Here is a 19,876-nt window from a genome sequence, read left to right on the forward strand (position 1 = left end):
GAAATGGGCAAGGAAAAAGGAAAAGAATATTTAAAAACACTATTAACTAATAAAGGTCCTCTTAATATAAAATGAGATCAAAATGCACTTTATTTTTTCCTGTAAGGTACTGTTAGAGCACAATACCCACGTTCTACTTTTATATCAGAAAAATGAGTCTATAGAAGCAAGTGGCAGAACATATGGCCAAAAGTTCTTAAACCATTGACTTCTGTGGGGAATGGTGTGACTCAGTGTGGACATGTGATGAAATTCAAGCTATTAGGGCTGTATAACCCAAGACATTATCATAGTGAGTAGAATATAGTTATTACTGATTTTACCTATAAACAGAAAATACCTCTGGAGTTAAAAAGGTATGACAAGTAAGTGGGCTAACATGTTCAAAGTTTTATGATAAAAACATTTATTAGCAGCTATCACTTCTTAGGAAAAAAAGAGAGTTATAATTTCCTTTCTTTTCTCTTCTCCCCCTGCATCCCACCACTCTGTACCCTTCAATTACTGTTTCAGAGTCTTCTTCTATCACTTATGTGTAGAACATCCTTCTAATCTCTGCCTAACCAAACCATCAGCCTCTCCTCTTTCAAATAATTCAGTGAAACCCACTCTGTCATATCACCTCAAAAATATACTGTACAGACATCAGAGGGGTAGCTGTGTTAGTCTGAATCTGCAAAAGCGGCAAGGAGTCCTCTGGCACCTTATAGACTAACTGAAGTGTTGGAGCATGAGCTTTCATGGGCAAAGACCCACTTCATTAGATGCATGTAGTGGAAATTTCCAGAGGCAGGTATAAATATGCAGGCCAGAATCAGGCTGGAGATGACGAGGTGGATCCAACCAGGGAGGATGAGGCCCACTTCTAGTAGCTGATCTGGAGGTGTGAATTCCAAGAGAGGAGAAGCTGCTTTTGTAGTTAGCGAGCTTGTGCAGTGTGTAGTTGCTGGTGAGAATATGCTTCAGGTTGGCGGGCTGTCTGTGAGCAAGGACTGGCCTGCCTCCCAAGGCCTGTGAAAGCGAGGGATCATTGTCCAGGATGGGTTGTAGATCACTAATGATGCGTTGGAGAGGTTTTAGCTGAGGACTGTAGGTGATGGCCAGTGGTGTTCTGTTGGTTTCTTTCTTGGGCTTGTCCCGTAGCAGGAGGCTTCTGGGTACACGTCTGGCTCTGTCAATCTGTCTCCTCACTTCTTTGTGTGGGTATCGTAGTTTACAGAATGCTTCTTGAAGATCTTGTAGGTGTAGGTCTCTGTCTACCAACAGCACAGGCAGCCATCCTGCAGCAAAAAAACTTCAGGACCAGACTTCAAAGAGAAACTGCAGAGCTACAGTTCATCTTTAAGTTTGACACAATCAACTCAGGATTAAACAAAGACTGTGAATGGCTCGCTAACTACAAAAGCAGCTTCTCCTCTCTTGGAATTCACACCTCCAGTTCAGCTACTAGACGTGGGCCTCATCCTCCCTGGTTGGATCCACTTCGTCATCTCCAGCCTGATTCTGGCCTGCATATTTATACCTGCCTCTGGAAATTTCCACTACATGCATCTAATAAAGTGGGTCTTTGCCCATGAAAGCTCATGCTCCAACACTTCAGTTAGTCTATAAGGTGCCAGAGGACTCCTCGCCACTGTACAGACACACACTTAACCCATCCACACAGATGTACACATAACAAAAACTGAGAAACGGGACAATCTTTTTACTGAAACCCTTTTCTTCCCCCGCCCTCGCCATCTCTCAACTGTTGTTTTTTGTGGTTTTTGTTTTGTTTTGTTTTAACTTTCACTCACCACATCACATTAAAAAAATTAAGCCCTGATCCTGCAATGAGCTGCATGGAAGCATACGGGTCCACCCTAAGTCATTACAAGATCTGAGAGAGCCCAATTCATAATTTCATACTTTCTGTAAAGCACACTTTGGGGTGCTCCATAAAGAAGTACAACCATCAACTGCATTGTCACAGTGACTTTCCAGTCAGCATCAAGCAAAATGGAAACAAAATAGAGAAAACATACTTTTAAAAAGTAGAGTATCAGAAATGTGAACATTACTTAGGACAGTAAGTCTCTGAGTGATGAGCATTTCCTGCTGAAGACTAAGGTACAACTCTGTAATGTTTTGAAGCCTCCAACTGCGGGCTAGAATGTCAGTTAAGGGTGCCCAGTAACTTGCCGATGTACATGGAACTCTCCAGGATCTGGAGCTAAAACTGTTTAAGACAATTGTGATAAGAGGACACGTGGACTTTCTCCCCTAGTGAGTGGGGTGGGTTACCATATAAACCATGTTTAACTATCTAGCAAATGGCAATTAATTATGTCATCATGAATCATATCACATAACACATAAGAGAAAGATGGAATAACTACGGCCATAAACAGATCACCCATACATTTTCCTTCAGCCCCCTAGAAATGATTAATCCTAATAAACTGTGTGTGCTACATTCTATTTATAAAAATAATTACATTGCATGTGTATAAAGATATCTTTCAAAAGTTCAATATTTAAAATAGTATTTCTCTTTTTTTTTTAAATTTAATTTCAAAGTAAAAGAAACACTGCTGATTTTAGGACTGATAGGATATTAAAGCTTTCACCCATCTCAATTTAATCTGAGATAAAGTCTCACCTGCGAAAAAAACAGTCTGTGACTACAGAAACCAACAACATTTTCCCTTTTCTCAACATGTCCTAGTCAAAAGTGACCCCAATACAGTATTAGTATTTTATTTGTATTTTCACAAGAGTGACAAGTATTTGTTTGTGCTGCCCAAAACACTTTGTAAGGTCTGTGCAAGTTAATTAGGGGAAAGGCTGTCCTAATAGCCCATCTATCTTTTTCAGAGTACTGTGTTATTTTACAGACTTCTATGGCTATGTCTACACTGTATTCAAAAATTTGTATCTGGCCTGTGCCATCTGACTTGGGCTGTCAGGGCTTGGACTAAGGAGCAATTCAACTATAGTAAAGACATTTGGGCTCAGGCTGGGGCTTGGGTTCTAGGACACTGCAGTGCGGTAGGGTCCCAGACTTCAGCCTGCTGCCTGAGCCAGAACAGCTATAAATCAATAAACTAGGGAAATACATCCTAGATGGGGCTACTAGAAGGTGGGTACATAGCTGGCTGGATAACCATTCTCAAAGAGTAGTTATTAATGGTTCACAGTCATGCTGAAAGGGCATAACAAGTGGGGTTCCCCAAGGGTCTGTTTTGGGACCAGTTCTTTTCAATATCTTTATCAACAATTTAGATGACGGCATAGAGAGTACGATTATTAAGTATGCAGATGACACCAAGCTGGGAGGGGTTGCAAGTGCTTTGGAGGATAGGGTCAAAATTCAAAATGATCTATTTTCAAACTAGAGAAATGGGCTGAGGTAAACAGGATGAAGTTTAATAAGGTCAAATGTAAAGTATTCCACTTAAGAAGGAACAATCAGTTTCACACATACAGTATGGGAAGTGATTGTCTAGGCAACAGTACTGCTGGAAGGGATTCAGGGGTCATAGTGGATGACAAGTTAAACATGAGACAATAATGTGACACTGTTGTAAAAAAAGCAAACATGATTCTGGAATACATTAATAGGAGTGTTGTGAGCAAGACACAAGAAGTCATTCTTCCGCTCTACTCTGTGCTGATTAGACCTCAACTGGAGTATTGTGTCCAGTTCTGGGCACCACATTGCAAGAAAGATGTGGAGAAATTGGAGAAGGTCCAGAGAAGAGCCACAAAAATGATTAAAGATCAAGAAAATATGAGTTATGAGAGAAGACTGAAAGGATCGGGCTTGTTTAGTTTAGAAAAGAGAAGACTGAGAGGGGACATGATAACGGTTTTCAAGTATCTAAAAGGGTGTTATAAGGAGGAGGGAGAAAAATTGTTCTCCCTGGCCTCTAAGGAAAGGACAAGAAGCAATGGGCTTAAATTGCAGCAAGGGAGGTTTAGGTTGGACATCAGGAAAAACTTCCTGCCTGTCAGGGTGGTTAAACACTGGAATAAATTGCCTAGGGAGGTTGTGGAATCTCCATCACTGGAGATATTTAAAAGCAGGTTACAGACACCTGTCAGGGATGATCTAGACAGTGCTTGGTCCTGCTGTGAGGACAAGTGAGTGGACTCAATGACCTCTCGATAGGATTGCCATGTGTCCGGTTTTCTACCGGACAGTCCGGTATTTGCACCGTCTGTCTGGTAGAAAAATTCAGAAAATACCAGACATGTGCAATGTCCGGGCAGGGGAGTGACTGGGAGGCGGAGTGCGATTGGCTTTGGGAGCCCTGTGGTCACACACAAAAGCTGGGTGGGGTGGGGTAGGGTGGGGCGGGGCAGGGACTTCCAGCCACCCTTCCCCCCTCCCCCGGCCCAGCTTTTGCACAGGATCAGAGGCTCCCAGCACCAATCGTGGCCCCGCCTCCCAGCTGGGAGCCTCTGGTTGCGAGCAGATGCTGGGCTGGGGGAGTGGCTCCCAGCCCCGCTCCTGTCCAGCTTCTGCTGGCAAGTAAAAGGAGCGCTTGCGGGGGGCGCAGCTGGAAGGACTCCGGCTGCAGCCAGTGGCTGCACCACTCCCCCCTCTGCCAGGTCTGCTTCCCATCCCCTTCCTCTTTACCCCCCTCCCGTCCAGCCCCACGGCCCCCGATCCCACCCCCTCTTCCTGCCGGCCAGCCCCGCGGTCCCCAGACCTCTCCCCCTCAGCCCGGCTTCCTGCCCCCCTTCCTCTGGGCCCCCCTTTCCTGCTGTCCATCCACCGGACACCCTCCCCCCCCCCCCCCCCCCCCCGCTAGCTTTGCTTCCCACCCCCCTTCCTCCGGGCCCCCCCATCCTCCCCTCCAGCCACACAGCTCCCAATCCCCCCCAACTCTGCTTCCTGCCCCCTCTTCCTGCCGGCCAGCCCCGTAGCCCCCGACAACCCCCACACTGCCCCCCAGCTCTGCTTCCCGCCCCCCTCTCAGCCGGTTCTTTCCCCCTCCCCACCCCCCGGACAAGCATGTCCGGTTTTTTAGTGGGGTCTACCTGGCAACCCTACCTCTCAAGGACCCTTCCAGTTCTAGTGTTCTATGATTCTATGATCTACACCACAATTAAACAGCTCATTAGCCCAAGCCTGGGCAACTCAAATCAGTTGTCATGAGTCAGCTGCAGGTGGTTAACTGCAGTGTACACACAGCTAAGTAGGCTATAGCCTTCCAAAGGTAATCTCCAATCAGAGGCAAAAAAAGATAGCTGTCAACCTCTTTCCAGTATTCAAAACAATGAGCTAAAACTACTAAGTGAACAACTATAAGGAACATATGGGAACTGAAAAATAAAGAAACTAGGAGTTACCAGTCACTAGATTACAAAACTCAGAATCTTTCAATCCACTCTGAAGTCCTCCCTCCAGACTTTAAATCATCGGTCCCTAATTTTTTTCACTCATGCTACTCCCCCCTAACTTGTAAGCACCATCCCCAAAAGTTGTGGTCTGGAACCAGAGATGCAGAGTGTAGGCAGGGCCAGCAGGAGGGCCATAGCTAGGAACTGCAGTTGGGCCTGGAGTGGAATTGCAGCCTGGAGCAGGGCTGCTGCCAGGAGCAGGGCCAGTGCTTCATTTGGGGCCATGCTCAGTTCTGGGCATAGAGCCATGGCCAGAAGCAGGGCAACAGTCAGGGTTGGGGCTGGTGACAGAGCTGCAGCTGGGATCGCAGCCAGGAGTGGGACCAGGTTGGGCTGGGTCCCGAGCTGCAGCATATCCACCGTTGGGGACCACTGGTCTAAACAGAATCTTGGGAACCTCAGTGATTCCCTTTCAGGCAGGTTTTTTGGGCTGAGTTCCCTTCTGATGATATTCACGGGAGGATTTGTGTCATCTATACTTCCTTTTCTAGAAATGTATTAAGCCATCCAAGTTTTTTCCCCACCAAAAAGCCTTTCACAAACACAAACCCTACTGAACCAGAACATGCCTTCTTAGTCTGAAACCAGTTTCCAACTGAACTCTGCTAGTGGGTTGAGCCTCCAAAATGTGCATTCTTTGTGGTCTAGGAAGATGGGCACAATGTCACCATTCAGCATTCCTAAGCATATGGATGAAATGTCAAAATTCTTCACATCTTCAAGCATCAGCTTTTTTTTTTTTTTTTTTTTTTTTATTAAACCTGGATTCTTGCCAAGCCACAGGAGAATCCAGCAGAAAATATGCATGGATAGGTTACGATGTAATTTATTACAGGCTTTTGGGTGGGCATTAAGCCAATATACTTATTTAAATTACTTTATGATAAAGGGAAAGCAGTAGAAGCACAGAGTCTAAAAGTCAAGTAAACCAAGCTGGACTGACCCACAGATTTCTTATTTAAGGATTGTGATTCTTGAAATAAACATCTCTCTGATTTCACATACTGCAAACACAGAGGCACCCAACAAAACAAAGATCAAACAAAACTGTACCTCAAAGTTAACTTTAATTGAACACTGAATAATAGTGGGTCAATGCCACAGTTCTGTGGCAATAACTCTCATTATACTCCATAGGATTTAGCATGTGAAAGGACTACAGGACTGTTCACTATATGCATTCCAATAAAAAGGGTCAACACACAACCAGAAATTAGAAAACTGAAAAAAACACTATTAGAACTTCATGTTGTTCTTCTGATCATGAAGAGTTCTTTCTCCGTTATACAGTCACTGATTAGTTCATTTTTTAAGGGACCAAACAATGTGGTGTTTGCTACTTCTTCTGTACTACACTACAGCCTAATAAGCTTTAAAACTAGGACAATTTCCATGATATTCAATCAAACTTTTCTTTTGTGCAACTCCAGCCCATTACAACTTACTCTACCGTGAGCCAGCAGAAATAATATTACCTGTTCCTTGTTATTTATATCCTTGCAAAACTTTTACAAACATGAGGAAGTAGTACCCAGAGATGTTAACTGTAGAGATTACAGACACTCTGTATTAGAGCTATACGCATGTAGAGAGAAAAGTGTAGTACTGAGATGAACATGAATGAAAATACAATGTTGTTGAAGGAACCACACCTGATTGAGCTCACTCTGCAGTTGAAGGCTATGTTGCTCTTTTTCCTCCCTCTGCTGTTGTTGCTGTTTAAACTCTGCCTTGAGATGCTGATACTTTGTCTCTATTTCTGACAATTCTTCCTTGAGTTTGTGGTTTGCTTCCCCCTTCTCACCCAGTTCTGTCTGTAACCTCTGCAATGAGGCTTCAGATGCAGATAGTCTTGCGCGAAGTTGTTCCAGGTCCAGATCCTTTTGATGAAGGCTTGCCTGCATGTTTTTTTTACTCATTGATTCTTCATAATGCTTTTCTTCTAACTGGGTGTAATCAAGTTCTTTCTTCAGCAGCTTTTCGGTCAGACTCTAGAACAATAATTAAATGGAAATTAAATTACAATTCTGCTTACATCTGATCAACTGTCATTACTCACATTGCCTCATAAGAGTTTATCCAGAGCAATGAACAAGTCACTCACAACAATAATCTCCAAAACTGAGTTAAAGAGACAGGAAAATAGGTCTGTCAATAATTCTACATTTTATTTTTTACTTCCTATTATAGCAGTCAATGCCAGAGTCTATATAGCATACCATTTCAATTATAAATCTTATTTTCAAGATCCCCAGCTTTCTATATTTTAAACAGTGCTCAGTAAAGCTGCTTTCTAGACTGAAACTAACACTTTTCCTTTACTCCATAAACAAACTCTTTTCCTCATATTCTGGTAGCTGACTCAGTTGCCACTATTTCTAAATCTTGAATACTGGTTTATTTTACTAAAACACTGAGCTTCTATGTGTGCATGCATGTGTTTGGCAAATTGCTTTGTGAGAGCCAAAACATTATTTGTATATCAGAGGCAACGCAATCTTCCCTGCACTTCTCTGTGCATTGAAATTTGTGGGTCACTGCTTCGCCTGTAATTTTGTGTAAGGCAATGATTTTCAACCTTTTTGCCATTTGCAGGCCCCTAAAAATTTTCAGATGGAGGTATAGGACCTGTTAGAAATCTTAGACACACTCTGCAGACCTCCAAGGGTCCACGGGCAATGGATTGAAAACATCATGCTCTCACTTTTTCAACAAATAGCCTCACTTTGATGAATCACATATCAAGAGAAGTGCAACATACCCAGGTATTCAACTTATGAGCCTCTCCTGAACAGAGACTGCCAAAAAAAAGTACAATATATGATATTAAAAAATGATAATAGCATGAGACCACTAAACTCAGAACCTGATTCAGAATGTATCCTTTTAACAAGTTACTGCTCTACCAGCACATACCAGCTAACTACTTGGAACCAAGTCTTAGAGGGGTAGCCGTGTTAGCCAGTATCTACAAAAACAATGAGTCCTGTGAAACCTTAAAGACTAACAGATTTATTTGGGCATAATATTCATCTGACAAAGTGGTTTTTACCCATGAAAGCTTATATCCAAATAAAACTGTTAGACTTTAAGGTGCCACAAGACTCCTAGTTGTCCTTGGAGCTGTTGGAAAATAAAGCTGTGCATACAAGTCAGCTCAGGAGGGTTGTTTATTTTTAATTTGAACATACCACAAATTTAGATTGACCTTTTAGTGAAGAGGAGCTGTGGAATATCAAATTTTTCTCACCACACTTCAGCAAAATTAATTTTGCAGACAGCAAGGCTTTACTTTGGAACCCACAGATTAAGACAACGTTCGAAAAATATTTACAAAGAATATGCAGTATCTTTTTACACTGGTTTTAATTAACATTTTGGATTGCCAAGTCTCAAGAGCTAAGGAGAACCAAGTTTAGGCAATAATTGATGAAATAATTCAGTTGCTGAATAAAGTGATGTAAGTAATTATAGTAATTCAAATCAATGATTAATGCCTTGGCAACAGGGGCCATTCTCCTGCTAGACGTAACCTATTTCAAAGATAAAGAAAACCAAGATCTTAACCATTTATCTGTAAAAAACTAATGGCACTTTTTGAAATTTATCTACTGTTTTCCTGGGTGTCAAAGTAAAATTCCATCTCAGGGAATTCATTGTCTCCCTAAAATTCCCATGTAGGTGTAAAGAATTTTTAAATTCATTTCCCAATGTGGCATCTCTATGTGCATCTTTTAGCTACCAATGTTCTCCCCGAGTTTAAATGGATACAGTACTCTGTATCTCAGCTCCTCTTTAAACAAAACATTTCTAAGAAGTCAGCTGGCTGGCAGCTTGAAAAATGCCAGCACTCTCAAGTTTAGTGCTGAAAGCATCAGAGGGTGGTTTATGTTCTGCAATTCCTAGAATACACAGGTTCAAGAGCAGACACAGAAAGAACTGTAATTCTAGCTATGTTGGGCATTTTTAAAGCACACTTCTTCATGGCATGTAGGCACTAATCCCAAATTGAATTTGCTTTGATTTAACAGAAAATTAAAACACTATTCAAGACTAATTTTGAGGATACAGAATTTAACAACTGTTAAATCTGATGAAATTTAAAAGAGTAAAAAGTCCTGATATACTAGTTTACTTGCATTTTAACAAGTTCAGAGAGAGTGGGGAGTTATTCTTCAGCACATCAGTTTTCTAAGTTATGTTGCAATCTGGAAAATGGCTGTGCAGTAGCACTCACATTAGAACAAATATAATTACAGTCTTCTCAGAGTTTCCATCATGAAATGTACTTTCTACGGCTTACAACTTGGCCAAGAAAATTTGATCCAATCTGAAGTTTGAATGTGAATTCTAACCTGACAATAACATTTTCCACAACATTTCTAGGAAAACAAAATAACTAATTTTAGTTACATACAATAATAATGAGAATGTATTACATATACAATATATAATAATAAACGCTATATACAGAATGTCTGTTTTGAAGGTTATATGGGTGAAATCCTGAGAAATCAGTGGCAAACTCCCATTGACTACAATGGCACCATAATTTCACCATGAGTTTATGGTATAAATTAGTACTTTTTAACCCTCCGAAAAACAAAAACTCCAGCTAGCCTTATTAACGCCAGGAAAACAGCACAGGAGCACCAGCAAAGTACATCACCTTTTTCCACAATCTGATTCCTACCATTTATTTATTGCATTGCATACATGGATTATTACTACATCTTTGCAACATCAGAAGATATTTAATAGTAATCAATGCAGAGGTGCTTCAAATAAGTAATGATACACTGAACATTTTCATGCACCTGAGAAGCCTGAATAGCAGAATTTGAAAGAGAGTTCCTAAGAATGGTTTAATTTTGAATTAACATTGGGACACAATGGCATGTGTAGTGCTACTGTTGCTGCATTGGTCTCAGGAGATTAGCTATTATGCTAGTATGTCTGCATAATAAATTAGTATTTACTTTACTGCAGTATTTCCCAAACTTTTGAAATTGCAGTTCCCCTTCAGGAAAATGAAACAAAATATGTTAACACCTTGCCAAAATGAGCAGTCACTCAAAGGAGACCAAGTACATCTGCTTAATATGATCCTCTCACTCTTTCCACGCTTTGATGAACAGTGAAACAGCTAACAATTAATGTTTATTTGAAGTATTATCACTTGCACCTGAGCTTATGTCTAAACTTAAAACAGAGTGCAGCATACACACTCTGTGTGCCCCATAGAAACAACAGTGTAAATGGTGAGGCAATGCTTAGGTGAATCAAAACACTCCTGTACCTTAGGGAATATACTCTACACAGCTGTTTACAGGCCCAAGCAATGACTCTTGTGTCTACACAACTATTTTTAGCACAGTAATTTCCCACTGCCTCAAAACTGCAGGAACTGTACTTTACAGAAGGGACTCTCTCTCACAGATGCAAGGCAGAAAGGAAGAGCTCTGGCCGTGGGGTGGCAGCGGAGAAAGTCTCTGGCAGGAGATTTCAGATTAAACCCTTTTCCCATCAACTCTTCCTTACTAGGAAAAGGGGCTAGATTTGCAGGGAAACTTGAACCATTGTAAGAGGCCGACTGATTTTCCTAGCATTAAGCAGTTATAGGCCTTGGGAGTAACTGAGGCACTAAGGGACCTTGGGTTTATGCAAGCAATTTGATTTGGAACTGTGATACTCTAGATCTGAGCTATGAAAAGATGAGAAGAAACCATGTGACAGGTACAGTTCCTCTTGCCTTTCCCTATTTTCCATTATGGTCAAGACAGGTTCATCTGGTAAATAAAACAGTTATTTGCCTTGTTGTAACTGTTGTTCTTCCAGATGTGTTGGACATAACCATTCCAATCAGGTGAGTGCACACACATGCACAAAAGCCAGAAGATATTTCTCCTATTAGCACTCTCATGATGCTGATTATATAGCCCCGCCAACCCATCAACCTCCCAGTTCCTTCTTGCTGGCCACTCTGACATAGGTGCAGGAGGGTGGGCACTGGAATGGATATGAACAACACATCTCAAAGAACAGAAGTTACAAGAAGGTGAGTAATCATTTTTTTATTTTCAAGTGCTTGTTCATGTCATTAGAACCAGGTGACATGAACCCCTTGTGGGGCAGGAGTCAATAAACCTGTAAGAGCCATGTTGATGGCAGGGGCACTCCAGGGGCTGGTGCCTTCCCCATGGCTGGCTGCTTCTTAGGAGGGGTAGAAGAGCAACTTCTCTCCTGCCTCTTCTTTTTTGGTGGCACCAGAGATGAGAACCTGCGCATGCCTCTCTTGTGGTTCACACCATGTCAGTGCCGCTCCCTGGTAGGTGCCAAGTCATGCGTTGTTGCCACCCGTATGCTATGCACCAAGGAAAAGTCGGTCCGCATAGGATCCACTGAGCCCAGGTCGAATTGGAGGCGGAGAAGCTGCCTCCATGAGCAAACTCTTTAAGTGCCTGTGGGTGAAAACTTTTAAAGATTCTGCTCTTTTCTTTTTGATGACTCTCACTATGACACTTTAGACACTCAGTGTGGGGATCACACTTAAGCATAAACTTGCCACAGACTTTGCAAGCTTTGGACCCCAGGCTCCGAGTCATGCCCCAGTGTGAGAAAGGTAAGAAGAAACTCAACTAAAAACAAGCAATCCTGTGGCACCTTGGAGGCTAGCAAAAATGTATAGTATCATGAGCTTTCATGGAGGCAGGCCAGTCCTCCCCTACAGACAACCACCTAACCCAGGGATCAGCAACGTATGGTTCTTGAGCCACATATGGATCAGTATGGAAACAAATATGACTCTTTTGTCATTCCCAAAATACATGCAACTTTTTAAACTAAAATGAAAAATTAAATTCAAAATTTTAAATCGCATAATAACGCATGCCCAGATGGCCTTTTTTGTCTATTTCATCTTTAACCAGAGGTGAAAGTAATGTGGTGAGCTTCGGTAAGAACTGGCTGCACTGTGGTCAGAGCTGGCTGGGGCACTCTGCTCATTTGAAGGGTTGGATGAGGGCATGCTGCAGGGGACACGTACGTGCTCCAAGCTGGGATAGTGAGAGGGGCTGGTGGTGGCAGATGCCTCCATCTGGCCAAGGCGGCCCGGCTCCAGCCCCCATCTGATTGCTGCAGTCTGTCCCCAGCCACCATACTCCTGGGACAGACCCCACGGCCCAGCCCCGCGACTGCTGCAACAGTTCGGCTGTGATGGCCCAGCTTGGGCTCTGGCCACGGCAGCCTGGCCAATAAGGCCCCAATTGGGGCCCAGCCCGCATCTGGCTGCAGCATCCAGTCCACAGATCCAATCCTAGGGCAGGCCCCATGGTCTGGCCCCCATCTGGCCACAGGAAGAGCTAGTGGTGGCTCCTCTCCTACTGCGGCATAGGTAGGAGGGGAACCCACGATCCAGCTGCAGCGATCCTGGCCCGGCCCCTCATCCAGCAGGTGCAGTAGTCCAGCCCCAGCCAGGTAAAGTAATTCAGCTTCAGGGCCATCCCACATACTCTGCTTCCCACCTCCAGTTTCCTTCCCTGCTTCCGGCACCTCCCACACACTCCATCCTCTTGCCCTGAGCCCCTCATATACCTCAGCTGTGACTCCTACATAAGAACACAAGAACAGCCTACTGGGTCAGACCAAAGGTCCATCCAGCCCAGTATCCTGTCTGCCGACAGTGGCCAATGCCAGGTGCCCCAGAGGGAGTGAACCGAACAAGTAATGATCAAGCGATCTCTCTCCTACTATCCATCTCCACCCTCTGACAAACAGAGGCTAGGGACACCATTCCTTACCCATCCTGGCTAATAGCCATTAATGGATTTAACCTCCATTAATTTATCTAGTTCTCTTTTAAACTCTGTTATAGTCCTAGCCTACCCCATTAAATAAAGTCTGTGAGTACAATGTTTAATTTATGTTATTATTAATCATCATGTCAATTCTCAATAATATTATGTTGTATATTTTCAGTCATGGAAATGGGCATTCTTTACTGGCTCTTTGTTGACAACTTGTTCTGAATTTTTATGTAATTTGGCTATTAGGTTTGAAAAGGTCACCAAGCCCTGCCCTAACCTGAAGCAAATTCTTTCCAGGAGCTACCCATCATACCTCAGACACACTCACCCTGGAACTTACCCCTGCAATAAACCCCACTGCCAACTCTGTCCACACATCTATATAAGCAACATCATCATAGGACCTAACCACATAAGCCACAACATCAGAGGCTCATACAACTGCACATCCACTAATGTGATATATGCCATCAAGTGCCAGCAATGCCCCTATGCCCTGTTTATTGGCCAAACCAGATAGTCTCTATGACAAAGGATAAATTGACACAAATTAGATATTCAAAATGGTAACACACAGAAACCTGTAGGGGAACATTTTAAACTACCTGAGTGCTCATTAATGGACTTAAAAGTAACCATTCTTCTACAAAGTAATTTCACAAGCCAACTACACACAGAGAGAGCAGAATTGACTTTCATATGCAAATTAGATATCTTCTCACTTGGTTTGAACTGGTTAACATATTATAACGTCATATTCAACACTCTATTGACGTCAAAAGCTAAGTATGGGACCTTTCCAGCTCACTCATTTAGCTTCATTAGCACCAGGACTATAACTGACAGATAATTTTTTTCTGTCCTCTCTCCCTTCTTATTCTGAGGAATCTTCTCTTTTCTCCACTCAAGATCACCTCATCTGAAGTGGGTTGTGCCCACATAAGCTCATTATACTATACATATATTTTTATTAATCTCTTAAGGTGCCATAGGACTACTTGTTTTTTTAAAAGTTGTTTTTAAGGTTACAGACTAACACTGCTACCCCTCTGTAACTCAACTAAGTTTAACTAACAAAGTGAACTAATGAACTATGCTCTGATAGGACACTACTGATGGCGCTTGCCAGAGCAAAAGCAAGAGGTTCCAGCTGCTGTCATCAGTTGGCAAGAAGGAATTGGGGGTTTGGCAGATTGACAGAACTGTGCATTAAGCACCATGAGTGGTGCCTAAGCCAATCCAACAGTGAAGGGAAAATCTTCTGGTTGCCATTCACACACACAGAGACCTGATTGGAACTGACATGAACAAGCACTCAAAGAAGAATATCCTGCTATGGGATTAATAGAATTGCAGAAGGTTGGCCTAAACTCCAGATGTCTCAGTCCTTCCTCATGAGTTCTTACTATTCTCAAAGTTCGTTTTACCTTTTAAAAAAAAAAGAGGAAGTAGATTCCTCTCCAAAGGCCTGCACTTATGTATTATTCATCACTCCTCAGTGTATTGCAGTTGCTGGAAGATAGCACTGTAAAATAATATTCTTTTAAATCAGACTATATATGATTTCCACATCTGGGCTACGCTGGAATCTCAGTGAATATACAAACTAAAACCCAATATATTCCCCCCAGCATGAATATCTGTTTTATATCTTTTCCAAAAGCATACATTTACAAGGTGATTAAAAGTAAAATTTTCCATTATTTAAAAAGCTTTTCATAACTTTCCTAGTTCTATGGCCAGACCCTCAAAATAGGACAGTACAAGGTATTTGGAAATCTGCCCTATAGAGACAAATAATGATTCCAAGCATCCACCCAACATCCAGTATAGGATTTACTGGAGTGAGGGCAGGTCAGGGGAATGGCCAAGGAGTACAGTACTCTTAGGAGACTTCTGTAAATGCTGCAAATTAGAGCAGTCTTGGGCTACTATCAGTCACTTTGGGTGTCATTTCAGCTCCAACAGCCTCAGGACTGGAGCCAACCTTACCACACCATCTCCTCAACTGCACTGAGCAAGAATTCAGCATAGCTGAGGACTCTTCTCTTGATTTCTGATCTATCTTTCTATTTTGACTAGACATTAGTCATCTTATTCATCAATCTGCTATCATTCCATTAAATATAGGTCATTAAATGTATTGTGTTGAGTACTTCAGATCAGTTTCAATGCATTCTTCATATATGATTAAACTCTGTTGGTTTGGGGAAGTGGAATCACATTACAGTTCTGCCTTAGACTTACATCATGCAATCATAAGAAAAGTATAGATATATTAAACAGTAACTTACTATATTTCTTGGCAAATGTTATTTCTGCACTAAACTGCAGATTTTGGTCTCAGTGCCTACCCCTCACTGACATTTTATGTTCTGTTTTTCTAAATATGAATATGCTTCCTTTTCCAAGATACCTTTTGGGCAACGTGCTAGTCTGCCAGCAACACACTAAGTATTATATGATTCATCATTCTAAGAAAGTGGTCCATCACAACTGAATTCCATATTTGGTCTTGCATATCTCCACATACACACACACACAGACACTGTGGGAGTACACAAACAAAAATAAAAAGCATCTGGGCAGCACAGGTCAATAGTATTCAGCGTTATGGTGTCAGAGACTCTGGGGTTAAAGCCTATATTTTGTTTTGTGTGCATCATGTTAATATAAGGTTAGGAATTATCGCATGGGCATCTGCTAAGATTCCAATGACTAACTTGACCTGAACATTTTCCATTTTGGTTTGTCCCAGTTTTGTTTTGGCAGAATTGTAGATAATACACTGAGACATTAAGTGAAGCATTATGCTTTGCAGAAGGAATTTATCCATATATTTTGGCAATGCAGAATTACAAAAGCAACTTGGGGGAGGGGCGGGATGTGGAAATAAGTAACATTTTAAAAAATGAAGTTAGAGAAAAAAAATCCTGCCTTATATGTGTTGAATTATATGCCAAATACAGTAAACGTGTCTTTGATTTATTCACAAGACATTTATGAACAGCATTACAATGATGAAATAAATACAGAGCAGTGGAAAAAGTGGTTCACCTCCATAGAGAGGGAATAAATTACTTCACTTAGGCTACAGCTGATGAGAAAAAGGTATGTAGCTTTCAAAATAACAGAGCTGTTTAATATAACACTTCTTTAACTACATTAACTAAACCTGAGTTGTGAGTGTATATGTGTGTGTGTGTGTGTGTGTGTGTGTGTGTGTGTGTGTGTGTGTGTGTATATATATATATATATATATATATATATATATAATTACAGACACACACACACACACACACACACACACACACACACACACACACACACACACACACACTCACTCCTACCATGGCGATGTCCCAAGAACTTGGATAAAATTATAGAATATGTAATACTGTATATAACATGCAAAGAACACACAATGTTGTCGGGTAGCATAAAGGGTTTATTAGCAAGAGTTTGAGATGGGCACATTACTCATGAACAGTGAAGCCATGAGCAAATTATACAGGTCTCAACATATTCTGAAGAAAACTTCTCAGTTCAGTTTAATATTAAAAAACCTCACAGGATATAATAGAGCACTAGTGTTAAATTTAAAATACATGGCGGGGATGCTTTTTTTTTTTTTTTAGTTTGTGAATATTACTGCATTTTTAAAGGTTTTTTTTTTAAATTTGATGTTTGTTCCTTGTCAAGTTCTCTGAAAAACTATGGACTGGCTATGATTTTTTTAAGTGACGAGAGGCTTTTTTATTGGTTTTTGTCCAAAATATCCTATACCTATTTATAGATAGATATATAAAAATAAATATATAATATGTGGCTCTTTGCACTCTGTCCACAGCTATTTTGGCTCTTCGTCTCTAACTGGCTGGCCACCCCTGTGCTAGGCCTTAATCCAGAGCAAGCAGCACATGCTCCCCCACACATTGGTACAACTGTAACCTAACATTACTTTCTTTTGCCCTTTCCCCACTTAGCTGCAGAGGACACAGTGATTCTGCAGAGTGTTTCCCTTCCCTATCTGGATGCAGACACCTTTATACAGTAAAACTCCATTAGTCCGGCATCCAATGCTCCGGGACTCCTGATGGTCTGGCACCATCAGGAACCTGGAAGTGCTGGGGCAGCCGGACAGGCTTCCCCCATTCAGCTGCTGCTGAAACTGACCAGCAACTGAATCGGGGAAGCCGGGAGCAGAGCAGCTGGGGTGCTGCCGGTTGGTCTCGTAGCGCTGCCCCTCGGGGCTGCGGGACCAACCCGGCAGCACCCCAGCTGCTTTGCCCCAGGCGTCGGGATTCAGCCGCTGCTGAAACTGACCATTAGCGTCAGTTTCACCAGCAGACTGAATCCGGACGCCTGGGGCAGAGCAGCTGGGGTGCTGCGGGGTTGGTCTTGTAGCGCCGCCCCTCGGCACTGCGGGACCAACCCGGCAGGACCCCAGCTGCTCTGCCTCAGGGGTCCCCAAGTCAGCCGCTGCTGAAACAGATCAGCGGCTGATTCCAGGAAGCCCTGGGCAGAGCAGCTCTGCCCCTGGTTTCCTGGAATCAGCCGCTGATCTGTTTCAGCAGCGGCTGAATCGGGGACCCCTGGGGCAGAGCAGCTGGGGTGCTACCGGGTTGGTCCCGCAGCCCCGAGGGGCAGCACTATGGGACCAACCGGGCAGTACCCCAGCTGCTCTGTCCCATCCGTCCGGATTCAGTCTGCTGGTGAAACTGATGCTAATGGTCAGTTTCAGCAGCGGCTGAATCCCGACGCCTGGGGCAAAGCAGCTGGGGTGCTACCGGGTTGGTCCCGCAGCCCCGAGGGGCAGCGTTATGGGACCAACCGGGCAGTACCCCAGCTGCTCTGTCCCAGGCGTCCCCAAGAGCAGCTGGACTGCTGCTGGGTTGGTGCCATAGCGCTGCCCCTCGGCGCTGCGGGACCAACCCGGCAGCACCCCAGCTGCTCTAATGCAGGCATCCCTGATTCAGCTGCTGCTGAAACTGACCAGCAGCAGCTGAATAAGGGACGCCTGGGGCAGAGCCAGACTATCTTAAGGGAGGGCTATGAGGGGTCTTGGGTGGCATCCCCTCCCACCCCACTCTAGACCCCTCATAGCCCCCCCTTCTGATAGTCAGGCATATCCGGCACCCCATGGGTCCTAAAGGTGCCGGATTATCGGAAGTTTACTGTACCAATGCATTAGCTGGGTCAGTGTGTGTGTGTGTGTGTGTGTGTAAGAGAGAGAGAGACAGAGATAAATGGGAGATATAATGTAATTACAGTGTTCTAATAACTGTAATAGACCTATCTTTAAAAATTACAATGTAAGATAAAATCTTTCAAAGGTACTATTGTACAATTATTACCCCTTTCAAGCTAATAAGGGAAAGGCTTAACTTTTGATGCCACAGTGAAGTATCCTAAACTCTTTGGTTAAAGCTCTGAAATGCAATTTGAGACTCAAGAGCCAGATTGTACATTTTCACATAAATATATGTTTCACAGTATAAGTAATAATAAAACTCTTACCTGGTTTTTCTGTGTTAATTCATTAATTGAACTTTGAAGTTTTTGTTGTTCCTGAACATACACAGCAACTTCCTGAGGGCCTTTTGCAAGCTCAGCTCTTAGCTGATTTATTGTGGCCTTAAAAAATTTAAAAACAGATATGATTAATAATAATTTACATTGTGATAGCCCAGTGTAAACAGGAGTTTGGAAATCGGGGGGCAGGAGAGGCGAGGGTGTATAAAGCATGCAAAAAGGAATGTTTGTTTAATTATCTTGAACTCTATGTACAAATTTTGGCCCAAATCACTACCTAGGAAAATACCAGACAGAGGGATGAGGAAGAATCCCTTTGCTGAGATCCTTTCCCATCATTCCATTAGAATAATGGGTTTTTGACCTCTCCAGTGGAAAAGGCCAAGGAGCCCTCCCCCCAAACCTGGCAGATCCCAAAGGATCTACATGGAGGCCTTGTGTCTCTCATGGCTCTGACTCTCACTGGAATTGGGATCCCTTGGGCTCCATTTCTGCTGTGTTGTCAAGATCCCTAACCAGCCAGGAAGGCTGGTCAAGTGGATAGGGCACTAGGAGGGATTTGGATGCCAGGTTCTGTTCCCATTTCTGCCATAGACATCCTGTCTGTGTTTGACAAGTCATAATCTATCCTATGTCATTTACCCATCTGTAAAGTGAGGATAACAATTCCCTACCTGACAGAGTAATGTAAGGATAACTATGTTAATGACTGTAAAGTTTCCAGATACTATTGTGATGAGGGCATAAGTACCTTAAATAGATAGCAATGGCTGCCCTAATCTCTCTTCTTTAAGAGTTAATTTCTGTGAGACAGACACACAATATATCCCCCATACCCACCTACCCTGGAAAGGACTCCAGACTACAGAGAAATCTCCGCATGGCACACAGGAAGTGGTGGGGAAGGGGGGAGAGAGGATGGTGCAGGGGACAAGTTAATATGGTAGGAAGTGCATGTTGTGTTACCTTTGACACACATAGTGAACAAATGGCATTATTAGTTGTAAATGCTTTTCCTTCCCCTAAGTTATTCTAGCCACAGATTTCTGGTCACAAGAACAGATGTTAATATGATTATTTCCTTTTTTAGAAAAAGGATAGCACCTCCCAAGAAAATTTACACTGTTTTGTGCATGTAACAAAAA

At 42.8% G+C, this 19,876-nt stretch overlaps 1 protein-coding gene across 3 annotated transcripts in view; it reads right to left on the reverse strand.

Annotated features, from left to right (window-relative positions):
* The window catches only part of EEA1 (early endosome antigen 1), a 121,082-nt gene that overhangs the window by 45,859 nt on the left and 55,347 nt on the right, over positions 1 to 19,876 (reverse strand). For all 3 annotated transcript variants that reach the window (XR_016350202.1, XM_075933133.2, XM_075933141.2), the window contains 2 exons: positions 18,717 to 18,833; positions 7,044 to 7,382 (listed from right to left, as the gene is read on the reverse strand). Coding sequence is in view for 2 of the 3 variants with exons in the window: in XM_075933133.2 (XP_075789248.2) it covers positions 7,044 to 7,382; positions 18,717 to 18,833 (456 nt within the window). In the remaining variant the exon portion in view is untranslated. The remainder of the gene's footprint in view (positions 1 to 7,043; positions 7,383 to 18,716; positions 18,834 to 19,876) is intronic.

The sequence above is a fragment of the Pelodiscus sinensis genome, chromosome 1 (genome assembly GCF_052426305.1).
Source record: "Pelodiscus sinensis isolate ZL-2025 chromosome 1, ASM5242630v1, whole genome shotgun sequence".
Classification (NCBI taxonomy): domain Eukaryota; kingdom Metazoa; phylum Chordata; order Testudines; family Trionychidae; genus Pelodiscus; species Pelodiscus sinensis.